Genomic DNA, 23674 nt, shown 5'->3' with positions numbered 1-23674 from the left:
TTAAGACAAAAATACAATGTAGCATATTCAGGCTGCAAAGAGAGATTCTCTGAATTGTAACCTGAATCCTGAGATCGGCGAATGATTAATGGCGAATTTTGATTCTGAGGTTTTGCCAAGTCACAGACAAACATTTGATTATGATTTGAACTGCACATTTCATCACTCACCTATCAGTTGAGTGGGTAACTCAGATAACCCTTGGCCGATGTTCATGTATTCCTGTGGATCAGGACCTGTTTAAACATAAAACAAAATCCATGGAAACACAGCTAAAATAATTAATATAACTTAAATGTTTATTTCAATGTGCCTGTGTGTTCAGTGCGTGTTTTAACATACCGAGTTCCTGTATTTCCCTCAGTATTCTGTCCAACTTCGGTAACTCAGTCCTCCACATCAGAAAGGATTTCCACATTGCCCTCCGGGTCTGGGAGCCTTTGCCCATCACCAAACTGAGGAAGAGTCTGGAACTCTCTGTCCGGTTTCCCTTCTCTGTCAGTTCAGTGACTTTCTATAAAAGGAAAACAATGAATTTATTGTGGAGCAGACAGACAGACATGGAGAATGCGCAGGAAAGTATCTGTTCATGGCCCCAGTAGTTTCAGAACAGATGCAGTCACTGGGCTGTTGCCTTATCCTCTCTGGGTTCAGTCATTAACAGAGAAACAGTAACTGAAGGAAATTCTAAATCAATAGTGTGTAAGAATAAGGATTTACTGTCACCCTAGAGTATATTCAACTTAATTAACTTATTTGTCCATCAATGTGCAACATTACATCAAAAAGATGTGACAACAAGAATGGAAGAGAGGGGAGAGTGAGAGAGCAAAAATGGATGGCAGGCAGCACTGAATCATCGTTGAAAGAAGATCATATTTGAGTGCTTATACCCAAGGATAAATAGTTAATCGAAAGGATAGGCAGGTAGGTGAAAGGGTTAGGTTGACTCCGTTCTCATAGAAAGATAGATGTCCTTATAAAGAGGTGGTAGCGGAATGGACGATGTAGATGTTAAGAAACTGCATAGGAAAAATGACCCTGATGGAACAGTAACCAGGATGTGGGCTACAAATTCCAGAGGGAGAGAGAAGAGGCATGTAAAGAGCTCAGTGTTAAAATAATCATGGGGAATTTCAATACGCAGGTAGCTTTGGAAAATCAGGTCGGTGCTGAATCCCAAGTGAGGGAATTTATAGAATGCCTATGAGGTGGCTTTTGAGAAAAGCCTATGGTTGAGCCCACTCTAGGAAAGGCGGGTCTGGATTCGATGTTGTGTATTGCAACAGCTTTGATTGGGGAGCTTCAGCTAAATAAACCCTTAAGAGGCAATGATCATAAAATAGCAGAACCCACACTGCAGTTTGAGAGGGAGAAGGTTTAAGTTAGATGTATCCTTATTACAGTGGAATAAATGAATTACACGGGAAAGGAGCTGGGAAAATAAATTTGAAGAGGACACTAGCAGAGGTGTAACACTTACCCACAAAGGCTGGTATATGTCTAGGGGAAAAGGAGATCCAGCCACACACCAACCCACCTCCCGTACACGCAGGTGCTGTGAGACTCGCGTTTATGCCTCGCGCCCGCCAACAGTATCAAACCCACAACAAATACCGGTATGAAATACACTTTAAAGAGTTTACTAAAATTAAAAGTGTATTAGGCAATACAATATATATATATATATATATACAAGAAAAAAACAAAAGGCGCCAACTTATCAAAGTTCAGTCAGTTTAGTCACTCGTTGGAGCTCAACCAGCGAACCATTCGACCCCTCGGTGGTCATCCTTCCGAAACTTCCCCTTCGGACTCCCCGGTGGTCGTCCGAGCGCACGTCCTCCTTCCTCGGCGTCTCCCTCCCGACTCCCCTCACACCCCAAGCCCGCGCAACCCCTCCCCCAAGTTCCCAGCCTCACAAAACACAATAACATTCCCCATTGATTAACAAATAAATACAATTACCATATCAGCCATTCTAAAGCGAAACAACGGCAAGAGAAACTTTTAACAGACAAAGAAACATTCCTACTCGTAACAAACCAAAGAAGCCCTTTTTAGTAACATACACAGGACATTGTACATTCTCTCCCCACCAGCAAATGTCATGTCCTCATGGCATTACTAGAGTTCCCCAAAGCTTCTTGCAACACCCAAAACCCAACCCAGGTGCAGAAAGCAGTGACATAACTACCCAGAGCAGTAGAAATCACACTCGGTTCTCCTGGTACCACATATGTCAACCGCTCCGGGGGGCGCCTAATCCTCTGAGATCTCCGTACCCCTTCTGCCCCACTGGGCTCCCTCTTCACCTGCGAACCCACTGTCTCGGACACCCCAGGTCTTCCTGACAGACCCTCACCCCCTTCCGCACGGGGGTCTTCCCTCACCTGAGATCTCTCCGGCTCACTCTCGGGCTCCACCCTCTGTCCCATTGCTCGTGCCTGCCACCTCTCTGGGGTTTTCCTCTAGCTCTAGCTCCTCCTCCGATGTCTCCTCCGCCTCATCCTCGGAGAAGGGGTGGAGCCCCCACAGCCCCTCCTCCCCTGGTACACTGACCGTCGCCGGCAGTTCCAACGTCCTGACGTCAGCACTCGTACTAACCAACACCCAGCTAGACTCCATCTCTTTACCACACCGTCTAGCTACCAATTCTACCTGCCCCATACCCTTCACCAAACGTAACCCCCGCACTACCGCGTCTCCCGAAACTCGAAAATCCACTCCGCTCACTACGCATGGGTACTGTACCGCTACACCTTCAAATTCGCACCTGCGAACAATCTTATCCCTGTCCATCTGCGCTCTGCTGCCTGCGCGATTCCACAGCCCCTGACAATCCAAACCCGGGCGAGCACCCCACAAATGTAACACTTACCCACAAAGGCTAGGGGAAAATGTCTAGGGGAAAAGGAGATCCAGCCACACACCAACCCACCTCCCGTACACGCAGGTGCTGTGAGAATCGCGTTTATGCCTCGCGCCCGCCAACAGTATCAAACCCACAACAAATACCGGTATGAAATACACTTTAAAGAGTTTACTAAAATTAAAAGAGTATTAGGCAATACAATATATATATACAAGAAAAAAACAAAAGGCGCCAACTTATCAGAGTTCAGTCAATTAGTGCACTCGGTGGAGCTCAACCAGGGAACCATTCGACCCCTCGTCGCTTGCCCCCCGACTTCCACGTCTTCCACCTCGGACTCCCCGGTGGTCTTCTAGGCGCACGTCCTCCTTCCTCGGCGTCTCCCTCCCGACTCCCTTCACCCCCAAACCCGCGCAACCCCTCCCCCAAGTTCCCATCCTCACAAAACACAATAACATTCCCCATTGATTAACAAATGAATACAATTACCATATCAGCCATTCTAAAGCGAAACAACGGCGAGAGAAACATTTAACAAAGAAACATTCCTACTCGTAACAAACCAAAGAAGCCCTTTTTAGTAACATACACAGGACATTGTACAGAGGCAACAGCAAAGCAGGAATAGATGAGGATTCTGGGATTGATTTGGAAGGCGCAGATAGAGGTAGATAATCCCAAAGATGAAAAATTATAAGTAGAGGGAGGATGATCAACCGTGGCTGACGAGGAAGTCAATGCCAGCACAAAAAGCAAAGGAGAGGACACAGAATATAGAAAAAGATATAGAGGAAAGCTTTTACTAAACAGCCGAAAGCAACTAAAAAGCCGTAAGTAGAGAAAATATGAAATATGAAGTAGGTTAGCTACTAATGTAAAATAGCTCACCAAAAGGTTTGTCTGATATATATGCTCTTTTCGGACAACCCATTGATTTTTGGGGTCATAAGACATCAGTGGTAGTTCATGTCTAACCAATTTTAAGGTTTTTCCAGGGAGTTACGGGAAAGTTGATGAATCGAAGGAAATGGGTGTTGTCGAAGGAATGCACGGCATTTGACAAGGTACAGCACAGGAGGGTGGGCAAGAAAGTTCAGTTGCTCAGCTTGCAAGTTAAAGTGGTAAATTGGATTTGACATTGGATTTTTGGAAGAAGACAGAGAGTGGTTATAGACTGTTGAATCTCTGACTGGGAGTTTGTAACTCGTGCTGTGCCACAGGGATCGGTGCTGTGTCCATTTTTGTTTGTCATCTATATCAACGACCTGAATGAAAATGTGGTCAATTGTATCAGCAAATTTGCAGATGACACCAAGAGTGGGGACGTGTAGTGGAGAGTGAGAAAGACGACCAAAGCTTGCAGTGGTGTCTAAACCAGCTGAGAAATGGGCTGAAAAATGACCGATGCAATTAAATGCAGACAAGTGCGATGTATTGCACTTTGGAAGGACTAAGCAGGGTCAATCTTATACAGTGACCGGTAGGGCACTGAGGATTGTGGTAGAACAAAGTGAACTTTGAATATAGGTCCATAATTCATTAAAAGTGGCAGCAAAGGTAGATACACACACAAAATGCTGCTGGAACGCAGCAGGCCAGGCAGCATCTATAAGGAGAAGCGCTGTCGACGTTTTGGGCCGAGACCCTTCGTCAGGACTAACTGAAAGGAAAGATAGTAAGAGATTTGAAAGTAGGAGGGGGAGTGAAAATGTGAAATGATAGGAGAAGACCGGAGGGCGTGGGGTGAAGCTGAGAGCAGGAAAGGTGATTGGCAAAAGGGATACAGAGCTGAAGAAGGGAAAGGATCATGGGACGGGAGGCCTAGGGAGAAAGAAAGTGGGAAGGAAGCACCAGATCGAGATGTAGAACATGCAGTGTGATGGGCAGAAAGAGAGAAAGAAAAGAAGGGGGGGGGGACTAAATCTATCAGAGATGGGGTAAGAAGGGGAGGAGGGGCATTAACGGAAGTTAGAGAAGTCAATGTTCACGCCATCAGGTTGGACTCATATATAAGGTGTTGTTCCTCCAACCTGAGTTTGGATTCATTTTGGCAGTAGAAGAGGACATGTATAGACATATGAGAATGGGAATGGGACATGAAATGTGTAGCCACTGGGAGATCCTGCTTTCTCTGGCGGACCGAGCGTAGGTGTTCAGTGAAACGGTCTCCCAGTCTGCGTCGGGTCTCACCAATATATAAAAGGCCACACCGGGAGCACCGAACGCAGTATACCACACCAGCCGACTCACAGGTGAAGTGTCGCCTCACCTGGAAGGACTGTCTGGGGCCTGAATGATGGTGAGGGAGGAAGTGTAAGGGCAGGTGTAGTACTTGTTCCGTTTACAAGGATAAGTGCTAGGAGGGAGATCGGTGGGAAGGGATGGGGGGGGGGGACGAGTGGACAAAGAAGTCGTGCAGGGAGCGATCCCTGCGAAAAGCAGAAAGGGGGGGAGGGAAAGATGTGCTTGTTAGTTGGATCCCGTTGGAGGTGGCAGAAGTTACTTTCCTTCCCCCCTGTAAGCGAGCCCCTGGCCCGCCCAGGAGGTTAGATCTAAGAACCCCAGACTCTAGCCTGAGCTACCCAAGCCTCCAAGCACTCCAAGAACTCACGTACCCAAGAACTCCAGGAACCCAAGTATCCAAGATTCCCAAGAACCCAGGACTGTAGCCTCATTCTACCCAAGCCTCCAGGATCTCCACGAACTCCAAGATCTCCACGAACGTCACGAACTGCGGCCTGTCCCGTCCCTTAGCTTTGTCCCACCCTGTTCCTAGTACTTTGTGTCAACATTTGGGTCCTGTCTCAACGCTCCCCCTTATGACACTTACCTCATTTTCTTCTCTACTGAAATGTCCCTCCTTTGTCAACATCCAACCGAGTCTTTCAACCTTTTCTTCAATCGCTTGTTTGAGCCTGGCCCTGTAGAACTTCGTCAGTTGGTACAGTCGATACTCGCCCCCCTCTGCCAGGAGGTCAGAGACTGTAAACTCTGGCTCTGTGAATATAAAAAGAGAATGTCGTCACAAACTCAAATATCGCTTGTCTCCACCGCTCTCACCCAACTCAATAAACCAGTCATGTCTTGAATCTCAGTGTTCACCTGCTTTCAGCTGGAAACAGTATTTTGCCCAAATCTCCAAAATTGGCCTTAAAACCGACACATCAATGCGCTGGACATTACGTTACCAGAAGGACCACATTCACCAGAAACCTGCCTCACCCACCGTCCCATCCACTTACAGATTTCAGGTTAAGATGGGTAATTAATGTTGGGACTGTCAATGACAGTTGCTTCCCAGAGATATTCTCTCCATCCTGGCGAATACATTTCCCATAACTCATATCCTGGAAATACTCTCTTATTCGTTTATCTGCATTTCCTCCGATACACATCCTGGAAATCATCAGAGCAGGTAATACAGTTCCTGTAGTGGGGTAACGGGTGCCTACTACACCACATGCAATACACTCACATATTTCCCCTCTCTGACCAACCACCCAACAAAGAAAGACATTTACCCGCCTTCCTACCTCATTCTGTGAACAAATCACCCTCATATTTCACTCACCCGCTCCTTGTTGGGGACTTGATAATTCCGTGTTCAATGAGGTTCCGAGCTGACAGACAGTCGCCTCACTTGTGCTGGTTCCAGGGTCCTGATCGGTGTCTTTGACGTCACTGTCTCTGGGCTGACAGGCATTCACTTCACTGGGCTGAATTTGCTCCACTTCCGCTGTGGCCGGACTACATTCCATTGGGACATTGCTCTCAATCCGACCCTGCTTTGGTACCTTGCTTCCCGTGTCCCGGTCATCTTCCCTCAATGATCCGCCTGGTAAAAGCCTTTTGAGTATTTTCTGTACCCGATTTAATTTCCCACCTTGAGTAAATTATGAATAGCAGGTTTATAGTGATTTAGACTCAAACAAGGATTCACAATGTGTGTCTGCAATGGAGCCGAGACTCCGGATGACCAGATTTGGAGTGGGACTGTGCTGGTGAATGTGAACCACACTTCCTGCCAGGTGACCATCCCGATAAGCCAGTGTCTGGACACATCCAGTCCCAGAAAAAGAACTGGATATACTGATCACCGACTACGCATTAGTTGAACAGACTGATAACCAGCCGTTATTAATGGAACGGCATCAGGTGATATCGGGAATTATAACTGGGATTATCTTCCACAGACATAAATCTCCATGGATCAGAAACTGTCCAGTCACCTGTGTCACTCACAGACAAGCCATTGGATTACTCATAGTCCGATCCTCCAGATCACATGCTCTCCGTTTGCTTTGTCACACACTGTCTTGTCCCCTGGGTCACAGACTGACCATTGCCTTGATACCAACAATGTCCAGTCCCCAGGGTTACAGACTGATCATAACCTTGAAGCCCATGATGCCTAGTCCCCTGGCTCCCATCCCATCTCCTGGACGATGATTGTCAGGTAACAACTGTACAAGTCATTGGCAAAGGGAGAGTCTTGCGTGCATTTCTGGCAGCTAAGCTTAGTCTCGCTTTTGCAGTTGCTAATCTATAGGATGGATGTGATTCAGACGGAAAGAGTGTCGGGGAGATTGACCAGTACGTTACTGGATGGGGCTGTTTGGTTTTTGTGTTAAATGGTTTGGCTGGAACAGTTTGCCCTGGATCATGGGAGCTTGAATGGTAACCTTACACATTTAATGAACAAATATAAAAATGCATGATTTGAAATGAATGGCAGTGATGTAAATAAATGATACTCGGAATTTTGTTAAAAGATTATGACATTTTTGATGTGATGATTGACGCCAAATATGTTTTTGTATAAGTAAGAGGGGTAGGCATAATAAGCTGTAGCTTCAGCTGACACCCTTTCGGTCTGTTTTAAAAAATATCTACATTTTCTTGTTTTTTTATTATTTAATTTTGATTTAACAATCATCTTTGAAAATGATGTTTTTCTTATGTTTTTACTGACCGAAATAAAATGTCATTCATTCATTCATTCAAAAGGGGCATTTTTTCATGTAGTGGTTGATGGGTATAAATTACATGAAGCAACAGGAGGCTGTAACACAAATAAAATTACAAAGTTGAGAAGTTGTGCGAGGAAAAAGGATCGAAGAAGTCTGCAAGGGAAATTTGGGAAAAGCTGCTGGGAAATCGGGCAAGCTCAGAGACAGTTAGAACAGCATGAATTCGTCCAGGCTGTAACCTTTCTTTCATTCCACCTGGAATCACAGAGTTGAGCACAATCACAATGCCTACAGGAGACAGAGACAGTTGGTCACTGGTTATACCGGGTCTCCCATCAGAGATACTGGGAATTTAAATTCAGGTAGCAGGTCATCTGAAGAGGGAAATATTGAGAACTCACGTTCACCTTTTTGGCCACAGACCGGACATGGATTGGGGGATGAAAAAAAAAGAATCAGGTTTATTATCACCGGCATGTGACGTGAAATTTGTTAACTTAGCAGCAGTTCAATGCAACACATAATCTAGCAGAGAAAAATAATAATAAATAATAATAATAATAATAATAATAGAAAACAAACAAGTAAACCAATTGCGTATATTGAATAGATTTTTAAAAGCGTGCAAAAACAGACAGACTGTACATTAAAAATGTGAGGTAGTGTCCAAAGATTGGATGTCCATTTAGGGATCAGATGACAGAGGGGACGAATTTGTTCCTGAATCGCTGAGTATGTACCTTCAGGCTTCTGTACCTACTTTCTGATGGTAACAGTGAGAAGAGGGCATGCCCTGGGTGCTGGGGGTCCTTAATAATGGACGCTAACTTTCTGAGACAGCACTCCCTGAAGATGTCCTGGGTACTTTGTCGGCTACTGCCCAAGATGGAGCTGACCAGATTTACAACCTTCTGCAGCTTCTCTCGATCCTGTGCAGTTACCCCTCTATACCAAACAGTGATGCACCGAAGCAGACCACAAGATAATCCAAAATGAAGTGTCTCCTGATCCTCAGCCATTTCGAAGGCTGGCAATGTTCTCGGCTCAGCTACAGAAAACAGAGTTCGGAAAATTCTCCTCATCAACTTTGCGCATCGAGGGGGGAGATGATAGCTGCCCTGCCAAAACGTGAAATGTTGTATTATCACACAATTCCTGAAATCCCGGAAATGCTCCAATCACCTGTGTCTGAATTTTATAAATGAAAGTTGGAGATGTCTTTCACCTCTAAACAGGCCCTGATGTGCAACAAACCCTGAACCTGGACTTTTACATAACAAACAACACCGCTGTCTCATTTCTGTTTGTGTATCACTCTCAACCTACTGATTCAAGGTCTCCGGCTCCTTTCACCCAGGTGAAGCTTTGCCTGGTGAGCGGAGTCATTCGACCATTACTGGTGTCAGGTCCCTGCGCTGGAACTGTTGGATTGATCGACTACACAAAATCGCTTTGCCAGTGGGATCAATGACACTGCTTGATGAAACTTTTCTCTGCCCTGTTAGCGCCTGTGTAAGTTTCTTCATCTGAACTATTGTGCACCAACAGGGCATAAGTTTAATTATAAAGATCCCAGTGAACATACCTGTTGCCATTCTGATTCTGACTGACGATTGTTGATTGTCGGCGTCTTGTTTACACTTTGGTCGCGTTGCAGGACAGCCCCACCTGCTGGTGATGCCCTGAATTACACAAAACAGGCAGACAGTGAGTCAGAGAGAGTAGGATTACTTTGCAAATGTGATAGTATCGCCATCCTCTGTATCAGAGCAGCAGTGTGCTTAGGGACCAAACATCAAATCCCACACCATGTCTGTATGTCGGTCCGGTGATATCTGGCGCATCCTACTGATAGAGTCACAGAGCAACAGAGCGCAGATGCAGACCCTTCAGCCCATCGAGACAATGCTGACCACAGTGTACACTTAGATGGTGCTAATTTCCTGTGTTGGACCCATTTCCCTCCTGGCCTCTTTATTCCATATTCACATCCCAACTGCTTCTGGAATTATACAATCGTGCCTGCCTCACCCTCTTCCTCTGGCTGCTCCCCTCCACATCATCACCAAACTCTGCATGAAACCGTTGCTGCTCGTGTTGGTTTTGCAATCTATATACCACTCCTCTGCCCATTTAGATCCCCTATAAGCTACAACAGTCTTCACCGTGAGTACCATCTACTAATTTTGCGTCATCCACGAACTGACCAGTCAAGCCTTGTGCACCTGCATTCACTTCATTGCTATCAACTAACAAATATCAAATGTTACTTGTAGCTTTGCGATACAGCACTACTTACGCGCCTCCATTCTGAGGAGAAACCTTCAACCATCACTCTTTGCTTGCTACCTTTAAGGAAATTTTTGAATCCATCTAACTTTCTCTCTCTGTACCGCATGGGACCGTATCTTCCAGACCAAGCTGTCATGAGGCACCTTGCCAAAGGCTTTACTGGAGTTCAATGTACAACATCCACTCCCCCACCCTCATTGATAATCATCTTGAAAAACCTTAAAAAGTATTGTTGAACACAACTTTCCATGCACCATGCCATGGTGATTCCTGATCAGTCTCTGTCGATACAAATGTTAGTAGATATTCTGTGTGTGACTGGTCCATACTGTGGAAAATTATCTCCCGCACCTGCCCTTCCATTTCGCCACTCACCATCAAAAAGCCAAAATGGCAACCCGTAGTAAGATTATGCTTCTCCAGTTACTCAAGTTTCCTATCCCTAAGTATCAGCTCCAAGGGTTTGCCCACCCCCGATGTAACACTCACTGGTCTATCATCCCCAATATTTAAACCCATTGGGTTTATTGAATTACATAACAACATTTGACAGCCTCCAATCATGGGTTACTACCCCTGTGGCCAGAGAGAATGCAATGTTCATTGTCAATGCCCCGTAATCACCCCTCACTTTCTGTAGTAACATGGTGTTTATTGGTAGATTGACCAACATCACTTTCTTAGCAGAATGGCAATATTATGCTATATTCACAATCACTGTCCATCTCATTGGTAACTCTGAATCAAAGCATTCATTAAGCACCTCACCTATCACTGCATCGTCCAGGCATGTTTCCATCTTTGCTCCTCAGTATCCTACCCTCAGCTATTCCTCTTCCACTTCTTCACCCACATGTAGAACGCCTTGGGCTTTCCTTCATCCTACTTCCCAAGAACTTCTCAAGTTCATTTTGACTGCTAAGTCGCTTCTTACGTTCCTTCCAGGATACCATATAATTCTGTAGAGCCTCGCTTGAGTGTTGCTTACTGCACCTAAATAATGCTTCCTTTTCCCTCTTGCTTAAATGTTCTCATCCCTTGTGAACAACGGTTCGTTTATATAAACATTCTTTCACTGTGTGTGGAACAAATCTACCCCGAACTGCATTCAAGTGTTCCTGAAACAAACTTCACAGTTCCATCTTGCATTTCCCTTTGAGAATGTTTTCCCAATTTACACCCCCAAGATGCTTCGAATACCATTGTAACTATCCATCCACTGATTAAATACTGCCTCGTATCGTCTGCTACTGTCCTTGTCCATGACCATGATAAAAGCTGGGGTGTTGTGGTCTCTATCTCAAAAAGGTCACCCATCTTGACATCTGTCACCTGACCGGCATCATTGCCTCAAACTACATAGAGTATGGCAAATCCTCCAGTTAGCCCATCCACATACTACGTCAAGAATCCTTCCTGGAACACAATGCATTCTGCCCCATTGACACATTTTGGAACAAGGAGGTGGGATCAACAATGAAAGTTGAGATCAATAATAATAATGACCTTGTCGTTTTTTCACCTTTCCCAAAACTGCCAAGTTATCTGCTATCATTATCCTAGTGGCTTTGGGGGAGGCCTATAGTATACTTCCAGAATGATAGCCCCCTTCCCTTTTCTGATTTCCACCCACATTGATGTCCTCTGTTTATGTAACTGTCATATGATTCCCAATTAGTAAAACAATTCTCCCCCTTTCACCCCCACCCCCTCCATATGTATTATGAAACAATTAAAACCTGGAGCATCAAACACCAATCCTGCCCTTGTAACAGTCCGGTCTGTGTAATGGTGATAACATGTACCATCCATGTTCTAAGTTACTCGTGTTCTTAATACATATTGTATTGAATTAAAGACATTTCCAACTGACAACATGATGCCCTGTCCACATCCGATCCTCCCACAGTCTCTGTGAACTTTGCATCTACCTTTATATCAACTCTTCTATCATCTGACCAAACACTCTCATTCCCATCCCGCAACGACTGAATTTAATCCGACCTCGGCAGCTCCAGCAGTCCTGGCTGTAGGGACATTTATTCATCTCATGTACAGATATGACCCATGCCTTTGGTACAGGGCCAAATGGGAACATGACTTCATTATAAAACCTAAATATGCTTAATCACAGGTTCGTAGGTTCTGACAATTTATTAGTAGAAAAGCACTTGATGGCGACAGGGTATACAAAAGTAAATTATTGGTTGGCATTTGCTAGTTAAGACTGAAATGTGGTGCTGGGACATTCGGCTTCAAGAGGGTTTGCGGAGGCTTGTGCGACAACATACTTGAGGGCAAGTATATCGTTGCAGCTTGCAATAGACAGAGGAGTCAATGACATGTTGCTGTAGTTCACGGTAATTCCACATTTCTGCAATCACGAGAGCAGGAGAAAACTGCGGCCTCTGATAAAGGGAGGAAATTCTCAACGCATTTTGAGATTATTGTGACGTAACACAGCCAAGCAAGGAAACAGCAGAACTGATAAGAGTTTGAAATCAGCAAACAATATGAGGGAATGTGCGTGGCTTCACATAGTAATTAGCAAATCTGCAGTGAGTGCAACTGGGTCTGACAGACGCATACTGGTATTCCGAGGCTGATTCAGTCCCACTCCAGCTATTTCCTACCTTCCTTGGTACAGAAATGTAATAGCAAAAGGACCAATGTTTGGGTAAATAAGACTCACCAAACTCTCTCCTGACTCAATCAATGGAGACGCCAAGTCAGATGGGTTATCTCCATTTGCTGCTCTCCGTCTTCGGGCTGCTTCATTGTTGCTGTTCACTCGTCTTCAATTGTGATTTTCTTCCTGTCGTGGGCTTTTCTTCCAATAAATCTCGCAGGTCAGGTCTAACTTTAACCAGAGAGATAATGAAGCATGTTACTCATACAAAGTAGAACAAAGAATTAAATTATTGGAACTTAAATCTTGAACTCATATATAATGATGCGAGTGAAGAAATCTGTAACTGCCCCTTACACTTTCCAAAGCCTGACATGGGATACAAAGAAACACACACAAAATTGCTGGAGGAACATATCAGATTAGGCAGCATCTGTATGTCGACTCTACTCTCTTCCATAGATGCTGCCTGGCCTGCTGAATTCCTCCAGCATTTTGTGTGTGTTGCTTGGCAGCATCTGAAGATTTTCTCTTGTTTGTGATGAGACACAAAGAAGTCATCACTCAGTCATGGTATAAGGTACAAATCATAATGCATAGAAGTAGAATTAGGTGATTCGGTCATTCTAGTCTACTCCAAAATCAATCATGGAGGATTTTTTTTTCCAACACCGTATTCTTGCTTCCCTGCTATAGCAAGCAACCTATTTAGCAATCCAGAACATGAATATACCCAACGACAGCCTCCACCACCCTCTGTGGCATCAAATTCCACAGATCAACCAACATTTGGCTAAAGTAATTGCTCTCATCTCAGTTTTAAAGTGAAGCTTCTTTATTCTGAGGTGGCACTCTCAGATCCCAGACTCTCCGTCTAATCAAGACACCCTCTCCATTCTCACTGCAACCAAACCTCTTGTCATTCAGTCGGTGTAAATAATCACCCCTGTCCTAACCCGCCAACCATTTGAACTCCACTGAACACAGGCCCAGGGCCATCAAATGCTCCACATGCATAATGCTTATCATTCCTCGGATTATTCTTTGAACCTTGTTATCAACAACTGTACTGAATGCATTTCCGGGGTAAAAATACAGGACAATTGGTACCAGGATAATGTACTGGTAAAAGCTGTGTGGTTTCTTCACTCTTCTATCAACTGACACAAAACGAGAGCTGGTGCGCTGATCCATTCGCAGGAGATTTAAAATGTTCCATGTGAATGTAATAAAGAGAAACGGGAATCACAAGAAACACTCAGCAGGTAAGGAACAGCTTTTGGGAGAGGGAAAATGTTACCGATTCGGTTTCCTGACCTTTCGTCAGAATGGATTCATCCAGATTTTAGTGGAAAATCTCTGGTTGTTCTCCATGGAGAGGACGGGACTGAGGGACGATCTGACAGAGGTTTTTAAGATTATGAAAGACATAAGTAGAGTAGACAGGGAGTATCGTTTCCCTGTTTTGAAATGTCTAATACCAGAGGACATGCAATGAAGGTGTGAGGGAGTAGATGCAATGGAAATGTGAGGGTAAGTTGTTTTACTCAGAGAATTGTGGATGCCTGGAATCTGCTGTCTGTTATGGTGGTGGAAGCAAATACATCGGAGGCGTTTAAGAGACATTTAGATAGGCAGATGTGTGTGAGGAAGATTGAGCGGATACGGACATTGTGTAGGAAGGAGTCATTAGTTTTTTTTAGATAGGCACATGGATGTGAGGAAGATTCAGCGGATACGGACATTGTGTAGGTAGGAGTCATTAGTTTTTTTTAGATAGGCACATGGATGTGAGGAAGATTCAGCGGATACGGACATTGTGTAGGTAGGAGTCATTAGTTTTTTTTGGGGGGGTTTAATTTATTTTCAGCTGGTTTGGCACACCATTGTGGACGAAGGGCCTGTTCCTGTGAAGTACTGTTCCATGTTCTGTATCTTCAGCATCTAGAGTTTCTCTTTGACTCCCAATGGCAGATAGACAGGTGAGAGTGAGGGGGAATGTCCAAATGTGAATTCAGTTCTGAAACCCCGGTCTATTTCTACCGGTGCAAACACAAAACAGGGTATTTAATCACAGCCTCTCCCTGTGAGGGATGGAACGGGAACTCATTCTCTGCTTTGCTTCCAAAGGAAATTCAGAACCAAACATCTGAGCACAGAACAGAAATACTCGCTCAATATCTCACAAACCCGGACAACTTGATTCCCTGATTCATTTTATCTGGGTCAAAACATGTGGGGTATCCCAGGATGCAACCCCAGAGGGTCACAGCCCTCACCGAGAGCCTCGCACATCTCACACTGAGAGATTCGCGCTACCAATATCCAGCCACCGGAGACGTCTGCTTCATTGAGCCGCATCTGTAAAAGCACCAACGTAGACTGAAGCCCGAACACTGACAGTTCCATATTCCTGGAGCCCCCATCCCAAGATTGTATCTCAAGCACCAGCTCTCCCAGGGCTCTTTGTTGCCGGAAATATGCGGCAGTGTCTCAGCTAATCCCAGTTCAAAAATTTACACTCCCACACCAACCCGTGACAGAACTGGAGCCTGATGATCCTTTGTCTGGACAGGGATCAGCCGGGAGACATGGGCACGGGGTCACAAAGAGGGTACTGATACATTTCAACTTCTCTCCACAGTTACACTGAACATACTTGTTCATTATTTTATTGAGTGCGGTGTAGCCCAGGTCAATTAGCAGCCACTTTCCCCGTCGCATAACAGGAACAAAATGTTGTAAATATAAATTTTAAAATATAGCACAGGAAACTATGTACAGGAGATATTTTTGTTCTTTTGATGCACAAAACACTGACGGACTGCAAGAGGTTTGACACAGTGAACAGAATTGTATAAATGCAATCTCTACAATCATTAGTTGTTTCTTTATTCCAAAAAAAAAAGTCATCCATCCCGCCCAGTAAAAGCTCAAAGTATCCTCGTATCAACCGCGGCTGCTGAGGCCCCTGTCTCTCCTCCGAGAGTCAGTAACCGGAGAGCGATAAACATGTTCAACTCTCCTTCCAGCTCTGGTGAGCGGTTGCCCTGGCGACGGAGGAAGTGGCTCGCAAAGATAACTGAAAAAGGAAATAATACACTCAATGTGACATTTTCTGAATTTCATTAATGCAAAGATGAACTGAACAGTCAGCCATTTTGTGATGGTGATCCTAAAATTCCACTGGTTGTATTTACCCTGTCGAAGTGCATTCAGCAAATCTCATGGTAGTTCCAGCTCTACAGAACTCTCGGCACTGCAGACGCTGGTCCAAAATAAAAACACATTGTTGGATAACACCCGTCGGCAACAAATGTCGAATATGTGTCGAACGATCAAATTAAATTCACAGAGCCCTCAGAGCGCAGACATAGGTCTATTAGCCGATCCAGTCCGTGTCATGTTCGGTGTGGTCCCATCCCCCTGCACCCAGCCCTCTATACCTCCCTCATTCATTTACCTACCCAAACTTCTCTCAAATACTACAATTGAACCTTTATCTCTTACTTCCCCCTCAGAAAACCTTTAAATGTGTCACATTCTCAATTAAATTCACGATCTTTCCCAACCTGAGTGGAAAATGCCGACCTGCATTCATCCTTTTTATACCATCATAGATTTCCATGTTTCTAGCGGGGCTTGGAACCTAGGATCCATTGACCCTTTCTTTAATTGTAGGGGCAAATGGCGTAGAAAAGTTGGAACCCTGCTCGGATACCCCCTCATTCCCTTGTATTCCAGGTAATTAAGTCCCAACCTGTTCAACCTATCACTGTAATTATTTCCTGAAACACCAGCAATGTCCGCGGAATTTTCCCTGCACACTTTCACTCATCGATATCTTTCCTCGCAGTTCGGACCAGAGCTGCACACAATTCTGCGTATTTTGGAATCATTGTAACTTTTACAACTTTAGCATTAATATCCCGACCCTTCTTCCTAATGGACAATATGCCCAAAAATCTCTTTACGACAAAGGAATTGTGGATCTGTAACATCCACGCCAGGACAAGCAGCCTCAAAACGATTATTTTCCACAAGCAGTAAGCCTGATCAACACCTCTACTCACTAACCACACCCTCCATACCCCACCCACTACTAGCATAACATTCCCTCACAGCTCTAGACACTCCTGTGCCTAACGTCACTTTCTGGACAGACAATCAATGTCACAGAGCAGACAATTGTGCAATATTGCAAAGGAAGAATGGCTGAATCAAAAATGCAATGAAGTAGAAGGTCATATTAATAACAGCAAAGAAATGCACAGGAAAATTAAGGAAATTACAGCAATTTAGAAAACCTCTACAGGATGCATAGGATCAGCAGACGTATCCAGCTAAAGTATGTGACAGTTGAATTCAGTATATAGATCAGCTTTTTGAAGATTAATAGAGGGGAACCCCATAAAATAAACATCCAAATTCTGGCCCACCTATTACCAAAGAAGAACTAAAGCAATGAAAAGCATGAAACAAGGTAATGTCTCTGGACCTGATGAAATTTCAGTGGAAATGATACAAGCCCCAGAAGATCTGGGCATGGATATTCATTTTGAAGAGTTTAATGGCATATATGAGTCTGGTGTATTGCCTGACGGTCTCTTGAAATCAGTATTTATAATTCTGCCTAAAATTCCTAGAACTATTGACTGCGGAAATTATAGAACAATCAGTCTTATGAGTCACATAATAAAGATTTTGTTGATAATTGTTCTGAGTCGAATTAAAAACAAGTTAAGGCCAGAAACTTCTGAACTGCAATATGGGCTTATGGAGGATAGAGGAACAAGGAACACAATTTTCATACTACGAATGCTTTCAGAAAGGGCAATTGAGTGTCAAAATGATGTCTTATTATTTTTTATTGATTTCACTAAAGCATTCGACAAAGTGTAACATGAAAAACTATTTCAAATTCTTACAACTAAACATTGACGGAAGGGACCAGTGACTTATTCAAAATTTATATTGGAACCAAACAGTGGCTGTAAAAATTGATGATAATATAAGCAGTTAGACTAAAATTCAAAGGGGAGTAGAGATGCGTTGCCTCACCGGAATTATTTAATATCTATACTGAAATGATTCTCAGAGAAATAGAAGACACAGATGGGATAAAAATTGGAGGTGTTTGCATCAACAATATAAGATAATCAGACGATACCCCCCTAATAGCAAGTGCTGCAGAAGACTTACAAATCCTCCTAGACAAATTAGAACAAACAAGTGCAGATTTTGGTCTAACCATCAACGGTAAAAAAAAAACACATATATGGAAATATAAAAAGGGCAGGATACTCCCAACTGCCAATTGTCCATCGGTAACCAAGAGATTGAACAAAAGATCGGCTTTACATACCTTGGTAGCTTTATATCACAAGATGCTAGAAGTAAAGTAGAAATGAAAAAGAAGAATTGCCATTGCCAAAACCAACGTCCAAAACATGAATAAAAACACAAAATGCTGGCAGAACTCAGCAGGCCAGACAGCATCTATGGGAGGAGGTAGTGACGACGTACCGGGCCGAAACCCTTCATCAGGATGCTTCCTCCCATAGATGCTGTCTGGCCTGCTGAGTTCTGCCAGCATTTTGTGTTTTTATTTATTTCCAGCATCTGCAGATTCACTCGTGTTTCCAAAAAATGAAACCCATTTTTACCAACAGACACATTTCTATGACAACAAGGCTTAGGCTACTAAAATGTTACATCTGGTCAATCTTGCTGTATGTTTCCGAAACATGGACTGTAACACCTGAACTCCAAAAAAACTTAGCAGCAACAGAAATGTGTTTTTTTTTCCAGAAGAATGCAGAAAATATCATACAGAGATAGGGTAACTAATGAGACGCTACTCCAACGTGCACATGCAAAAAGATCTTTAACGAGAACATTAAATGAGAGGAAACTTAAATTCCTGGGCAATGTCATCAGAAAGGGAGAAATAGAATGCCTTACATTGCAAGGCCCTATGCCTGGGAAACGCGGAAGAGGAAGACAAACAAGAAAATATATGTACACTGTGAAAGAACTAACAGATCTAAGTGTGTGAAATATCATTGACGCTGTGAGGAGTCATTGGATGTGGAGACCCATGATCGCCCAGGTGTGTAACGCGCAAGGCACATGCGGAAGAAAAATCAATGTCAGTCTCACATGTCCAGACACTCCTGTGAATAACGTCACTTTATGGACATACAATCAATCGTTTTAAACTATCATACTTTATGTATTGTGTTTTGTTTATTATTGTGGTCTCTATGATTATTTTTTTTTCTGTCTTGCTTTGGATCCAGAGTAAGAATTATTTTGTTCTCTTTTACACTTGTGTACTGGAATGACATCAAACATTTTTGAATCTCGAATCCTGGGGAAAATGCCACGACCAACCCCATTATTTATATTCCATCCTGATTTCATGAACTCCTACAATGTTACCCTCATTCTCATCTGGACTAAAGATCCAGCTCAGCGAAATGCTAGCATTGACTCGGCCCTGTAGTCCAGGCAACATCTTCAGCAATCTCTTCTGCACCCTATCCAGCTTGATAATATATTTACTACAGTCGGGTGAACACAACGGTACATAATACTCTGTGTAGCCATGTACATTCCTGTACAAATCAATGGCATGAATAGTAAATCACAGAGATCTCAACACTGACACTCACATCCCACTCGTCACAGGCCTCCATTCGCTAGAACCATCTACATTCATCCCCCTCTCCTTCTTGTTCTCGAGCCCGGTGTGAATCCACCTCGCCAGCCCCCTGTGAACCGCACGTGACCGAACCTCCCCGATCAGCTGCCATGCAGGATCTTGTTACAGACTTCACCAAAGTTCAGATGAACATCACTGCTCAACTATACCTAACGCCCTAGTTCATTCTTAACTAATCTCCAAAATACTTGACAGATATGATATCCTATTGGACAGTGTTGACGGTGATTTCCCCATAACCAATGCCCGACCGCCCGGGATTTCAGCTTCACAGCAGACTGAGAAAATTCCGATCACAGCTGCAGAATTATCAACCAGGACTGTAGCCCGTATATTGCCAGTTCCATATCATCAGAGTCACCAGCCCAATATTATCACCCATACAAAGACGCCTTGGTGCCGGTAATTTGCCGTGGAGTTCCTGCCAGTTCCGATTCACAAACTAAAGTGGAATTGGAAGCTAATGACTCTCTGCCAAAGCTGGTGCTCAGGCCGTTTCCCCGGTCTGAAAAGAGGATACACTTCAGCCTGACCAATGCAGCTAAACCGAGCACATTTGGTCACAATCTTCCTGCTGTGTGGGATCTTGCCCAGCACGACTGGCTGCCATGTTTCCTGCAGTGTAGCAGGAACAAAATGTAAAATTATAAAGTAGAAAATGCCGGGAACTCAGTACATCAGACTACATCTCTGAAAGGAGAAATGGTGGAAGACCCAGTTCCAGAACTGAGACTGTCCAAGATGCTGCCGATCTGCTGAGCGTCTCCAGTATTTTCACCTCCTTACCTTAAATTTCCTGCAACTGTAGTATTTTCGCCATCATCATTTTAACGCACAGATAGTAACTGATTGCCACCCTAGACTGTAAATGCCACCCCACCCCAAACAATTTGTTAGTTCTGAGTTCATTCTGACCCTGGTGTAATACATCCCACACAGTCAATGCTCACAGCATCCTTTCCTCCCACTATCACTCTGTTACATTTGCTCCCGAGGCCACTGTCTCTACGCTGAGAGGCGGTGACCGCAGAGCGATAAAAACTGCAACACTTGCTGCAGCTCTGACGGGCCGTTACCCTGGAAACGGAGGAAGTGGCTCACTGAAAATAACCGATAAAGGAAATAACAAACTCAACATCAGATGCTATGAGTTCCATTATGACAAAGATTAACACTGCAGCCATTTTGTAACGGTGAATCTACAATTGAAATGGTTGCTTTGTCCCTGCCACGTGTTGTGTCCAACTAAACCTTTGGTATTCCTAGCGAACAATAACTAACTAATTAACTAACTAGCTAACTAACTAACTAAACAAATAAATAAATAAATAAATAAATAAGCAAGCAAACAAACAAATAAATAAAGAGAAAGGTGCAATACAAAACTTCACAATGAAGACAACGTTTAGAAGAGAGATTGCTGAAATATATCATTGCGGCATTGGGATACAGGCTGGGCAAACATGAACAAGACTTAACTCTCGCATTAATAGGGCCAGACATCGGGAAACACTGTCAGCGTTTCGGCAAGTCGTAGCAATGGAAAGAAGATGGAATTTAACTTCCCAATCCCCCGAGAGGACGTGAGATCTGGATCTCACTGTCCTGTCTGAACGGGGAAAGATGAAACTACTCATACACGTGGAGGAGTCTCCCGAGGGTGCGATTACTCTGCTTAACCCTCGAGTCTGCAAGAACACAACCGGCTGAACGGCCGCTTCCAGTGTGCTGGAAATATGTAAAACAATTATCGACCCCAGGCGTCGATCCAGGTGAAGTTTGGATCCGATACCGGGTCGGGTGATGGAGGTAAAGTTCACCAGGTACATCTTAATGGATGGGTTCAGTCTCGGCATCACCACCTCATCCCGCTCCTGGGACCAGAACACCGGGGGCTGAGCGGCGGCTCATCTCAGGCGTTTCGGTGTGAAGGTCCCATAACCCGGACCGACCCCGGCAGGTTGTGTCCAGTAAGCGGGACGAGGCCGCCAGTTCGAGGAAGTTAACGGGACTCTCTGCACAACATCAGGTTTCCCTCCCCCGGGATCGGCGTCAGTACTCACCGATGGGAAATCGTCGGTCGCGTTCACCCCGAGTGACCCGCCACAATATTGACCGATGGGAACTTGATCAATTTGCCCCGCAGACAGCGATCGGTCCACCGGCTCCACGCCGACGATCCGCTTCAACAGAGAACGGAACGAAAACCCCGCCCTTCCGGAGACTGTGAGAGCGGGGGCGGGGCCTCGGAAGCGTAAACAGCGGATGCTGCTGATCTGCGTTTGAAATGGGAGCGAGAAACTTGTCGGGTGGAGGGTCTCCCGTCTGAACCGGTGACTCTGCTCCTCGCCCCTCACACACTGCCCGACCCATCCGCCGCATTTTAACCATACCGATAACGCATTTTACACGTTATTTCATATTTACACCAGCTACATTTTTTATTTTGCCCTCGGTACCTTTGGCGTCCCCATCGCTCCACCTCTCCGATCTCGGAGTTACGGGTTCGATTCCCATCCCGATCCGATACACAAGTCAGACCCGAAAAGGTTTCATTCAAATCACTTCTATCTTTATATGTAATAATATTATTCACATTCCTCCAGCCTCACGGGACAGAATCACTGAAACATCAAGTGAGAAACAGCAGGAGAAGGCCATTCAGCCCCTCTAACCATCAACAAGATGGAACCTGCTCTCCCATCTCAGCCACATGCTTCTGCCCGGTCCTCATTTCCTCGATCCCCTCGGTCCCCACACATCTGCCGCCCTCTGTTTTATGTGAAGACGATCAGTGAGACTTCGTCGTCCTCCAGGAATCAGTGTGGTAAATCTCTAAACCATATACTCTATAACCTTTTTGTTAATACTCCATGGAATTAAATTCCATTTCTGCAGCCCCGTGTTGCTCCAACCACTCACCTCCCACCGTCTGTCACTATTTTCATTTTCCCACCTCCCCCTCACCTGGATCCACCTCTCTCCCCCCAGCTCTTGCCCCATCCCCACCCCTCACCTCTTTTCTCTGACTATTTCCCGTCCACTCTCAGTCCAGAGGGAGGGTCTCGGCCTGAAGTGTTGACGGTCCATTTCCCTCCACAGATGCTGCCCGACCCACTGAGTTCCTCGGGCAGTTTGTTCTTTGGTCTGTGTAACCCGTGTTAGTATGGCGAGCGGGATTTTACACCATATTCCAGGTACAATCTTAACAAAACCCAAATAATTGTTACGGTATTTATCATACTTAAACAGTAGAAAGCTTGCAAAGGCTGGAAGTCCAAAGCAACACACAGAGAATGCTGGAGGAACTCAGCACAACAGGCAGTATCTATGGAGAAGAGTAAATAGTCCACATTTTGGACCACGAGCCTTTTTCATTACTGAGGGATGAGGGGTGGAGAAGTGATCTGAATATAAAGGTCGGGGAAGCGAAAATGGCGAACTGGAAGCTGATAGGTGATAGGTGAAGTCAAGTCATGAGCGGGTCAAGGGCAGGAGATGAAAGAATTGGAGCATTGTCAATAGGACAAAGGAAAAGAGGAGACCCGGGGGGAAGTAATAGGCTGGTGAGCAGAAATGAAAGTTCAGAGTGGGGAATAGAGAAGTGGGTGGGGGGATTTGTTTAGTGGAAGGAGAATTCAATATCCATTCAATCAAGTTGGAGGGTACCCGGATGGAATATAAGGTGTTGCTCCTCCACCCTCTGGGTGGTCTCATCTTGGCACAAGAGGAGGCCATTGATCGAGACGTCGGAATGGGAATCAGAATTGAAATGTTTGGCCACTGCGAAGATCCCAAACATGGATCTGCTCAACATATGGAGATGCTCAACATAACGGGCTCCCAATTGATGGCGGGTCTCACCAATGTAAAGGAGGCCGCATCGGGAGCACCGGACACAATAGATGACCTCAGTAGATTCGCAGTGAAGTGTTGCCTCACCTGGAAGGACTGTTTTGTGTCTGAATAGAGGTGAGGGAGGGGGTGTACAGGTAGGTGTAGCACATAGGCCGTATGCAGGGATAAGTATCTGGAGGAAAATTAGTGAGGAGGGATGAATGAAGAAGGGGATTGTGGAGGGAGTGATCCCTGTTGACCCTTGTTTGTGACATCCTAAACAGATTTGTAACAATGCAATCCCTACATTTATTAGTTATCTCTCTATTGCAACTTAAATATCA

The 23674-nt window shown here is 44.7% G+C and overlaps 3 protein-coding genes across 5 annotated transcripts in view; 1 reads left to right on the top strand and 2 right to left on the bottom strand.

The window, feature by feature from the left end:
* Window positions 1-21967, bottom strand: part of LOC140720570 (NACHT, LRR and PYD domains-containing protein 3-like) — a 395705-nt gene extending 373738 nt beyond the window's left edge. The window contains exons 1-2 of the mRNA XM_073035407.1: window positions 21953-21967; window positions 21610-21769 (exon numbers count right to left, since the gene is read on the bottom strand). Coding sequence (XP_072891508.1) covers window positions 21610-21769; window positions 21953-21967 — 175 coding nt within the window. The remainder of the gene's footprint in view (window positions 1-21609; window positions 21770-21952) is intronic.
* Window positions 1-22577, bottom strand: part of LOC140720615 (NACHT, LRR and PYD domains-containing protein 3-like) — a 43699-nt gene extending 21122 nt beyond the window's left edge. The window contains exons 1-7 of one of the 3 annotated variants that reach the window (XM_073035447.1): window positions 22510-22577; window positions 12830-12997; window positions 9431-9527; window positions 6447-6758; window positions 5706-5872; window positions 343-514; window positions 171-236 (exon numbers count right to left, since the gene is read on the bottom strand). In XM_073035447.1, the coding sequence (XP_072891548.1) occupies window positions 171-236; window positions 343-514; window positions 5706-5872; window positions 6447-6758; window positions 9431-9440 (727 nt within the window). In that variant the 5' untranslated portion in view covers window positions 9441-9527; window positions 12830-12997; window positions 22510-22577. Of the gene's footprint in view, window positions 1-170; window positions 237-342; window positions 515-5705; window positions 5873-6446; window positions 6759-9430; window positions 9528-12829; window positions 12998-21556; window positions 21672-22509 lie in introns of those variants that run through there. The other 2 variants (XM_073035445.1, XM_073035446.1) reach the window with 2 other exon arrangements.
* A 350-nt stretch (window positions 22578-22927) lies between these two features.
* The window catches only part of LOC140720569 (NACHT, LRR and PYD domains-containing protein 3-like), a 42137-nt gene continuing 41390 nt past the window's right edge, over window positions 22928-23674 (top strand). Inside the window, exon 1 of the mRNA XM_073035406.1 lies at window positions 22928-22949. Coding sequence (XP_072891507.1) covers window positions 22928-22949 — 22 coding nt within the window. The remainder of the gene's footprint in view (window positions 22950-23674) is intronic.

Source organism: Hemitrygon akajei, unplaced genomic scaffold, assembly GCF_048418815.1.
Source record: "Hemitrygon akajei unplaced genomic scaffold, sHemAka1.3 Scf000045, whole genome shotgun sequence".
Lineage (NCBI taxonomy): Eukaryota > Metazoa > Chordata > Chondrichthyes > Myliobatiformes > Dasyatidae > Hemitrygon > Hemitrygon akajei.
This window is presented reverse-complemented; position numbering and strand designations above follow the sequence as displayed.